Genomic DNA, 1,243 nt, shown 5'->3' with positions numbered 1-1,243 from the left:
CTTAAACCTGACACCTGAGTGACCCTGAGTGACCCTGAGTGACCACTGACACCTGAGTGACCACTGAGTGACCCCAATGTCCCCAATGTCCCCAGTCCCCAATTTTCTGTTGTTTTTCACATTTCTCTCACTTTTCTCACCAAKTTTTTCCCCGTTTTTTTTYACTTTTCCCATTTTTCCCCACTTTCACCCCGTTTCTCACTCACCGGGCGCCATGACGGTGTCGCTGCCCACCCTGGCCGCCATGCTGAGCGAGTCCTTGCCGCCGTCGATGGCCACCCCGAGGCGCCGCAGGGCCACCACCAGAGCGTCGCACGCGGCCACCAAAGCGCCGCCCTCGGCGCCCGTCTTGGCCCCCCACATCCAATTGCCCGAGCACTTCACGTCCTGGGGACACGGGATTGGGGCGAAATCGAGGGAAATTGGCAAAACCGGGGAAAGGGGGGAAAGAATGGGGAGAATTGGGGGAAAAAGGGGGTACAAATGAGAAAAAGAAAGAGATAAAAATGGGGGGAAATTGGGTTGGGGACATTGGGGACAGCAAATTGGGGACAAATCGGGGAAATTGGGAAAAATGGGTGAAAAAGGGGAAAAATAGGGGTACAGTTGAAAAAAATGGAACAATTGGGAAAAAATTGGGGAAAAATTGGGGAAAATTGGGGACATTGGGACAAAGGGACACAAAGGAGCCACAAACAGAGAGGACACAGAGACAGAGGGGGGAGGGGACCATTCAGTGCCAGCAACTGCCCCTCCCCCAATGCCACCCCAACCCCGATGTCCCCAATGTCCCCAATCCCCCATTTTCCCCCCAGTTTTATCCATTTTTARCCATTTGTTTTCTGATTTTTCTCCYCGCTTTTTCATGTTTTTTTACCAAYTTCCCCGTGTTTTCCCCCAGATGTCCCCAAGGTCACCTTGAGATGCGTCACCCGTGCGAACACCAGGTTGGTCAGCGCCTCGGCCAGCGCCAGCCGCGCTCCGGCCGCGGGGTCCAGCAGCCCCTTGAGCGGCTGCTCGCCGATGGCCGTGGCCGCGCCGCTGTCCCCAAAGTGCGACAGGGCCACCACGGCCACGTCGGCCAGCGGCGTGTGCAGGGGCCCCACGCACTGCTGCTGCGCCACCAGCCCCGTCACCGAGCGGTCCACCTGCCAAACGGGCCAAAACGGCAAAAAAACGGCCACAATTTCATCAAGAAGGAGGGAAATTTTGGATTGGTAATATAGGGAAAATTGGGGAAAAT

The 1,243-nt window shown here is 55.9% G+C and overlaps 1 protein-coding gene across 1 annotated transcript in view; it reads right to left on the bottom strand.

The window, feature by feature from the left end:
- Nucleotides 1-177: 177 nt before the first annotated feature.
- Nucleotides 178-1,243, bottom strand: part of LOC130587519 (phosphoribosylformylglycinamidine synthase-like) — a gene marked incomplete at its 5' end in the record, with an annotated part of 8,251 nt that continues 7,185 nt past the window's right edge. Inside the window, 2 exons of the mRNA XM_057388501.1 lie at nucleotides 178-387; nucleotides 918-1,235. Coding sequence (XP_057244484.1) covers nucleotides 199-387; nucleotides 918-1,235 — 507 coding nt within the window. The remainder of the gene's footprint in view (nucleotides 388-917; nucleotides 1,236-1,243) is intronic.

Source organism: Malurus melanocephalus, unplaced genomic scaffold, assembly GCF_030028575.1.
Source record: "Malurus melanocephalus ecotype Western Australia unplaced genomic scaffold, MMel_1.1 scaffold_2030, whole genome shotgun sequence".
Lineage (NCBI taxonomy): Eukaryota > Metazoa > Chordata > Aves > Passeriformes > Maluridae > Malurus > Malurus melanocephalus.
Note: the sequence above shows the minus strand (reverse complement) of the source record. Positions and strands in the feature narration are given on the sequence as shown.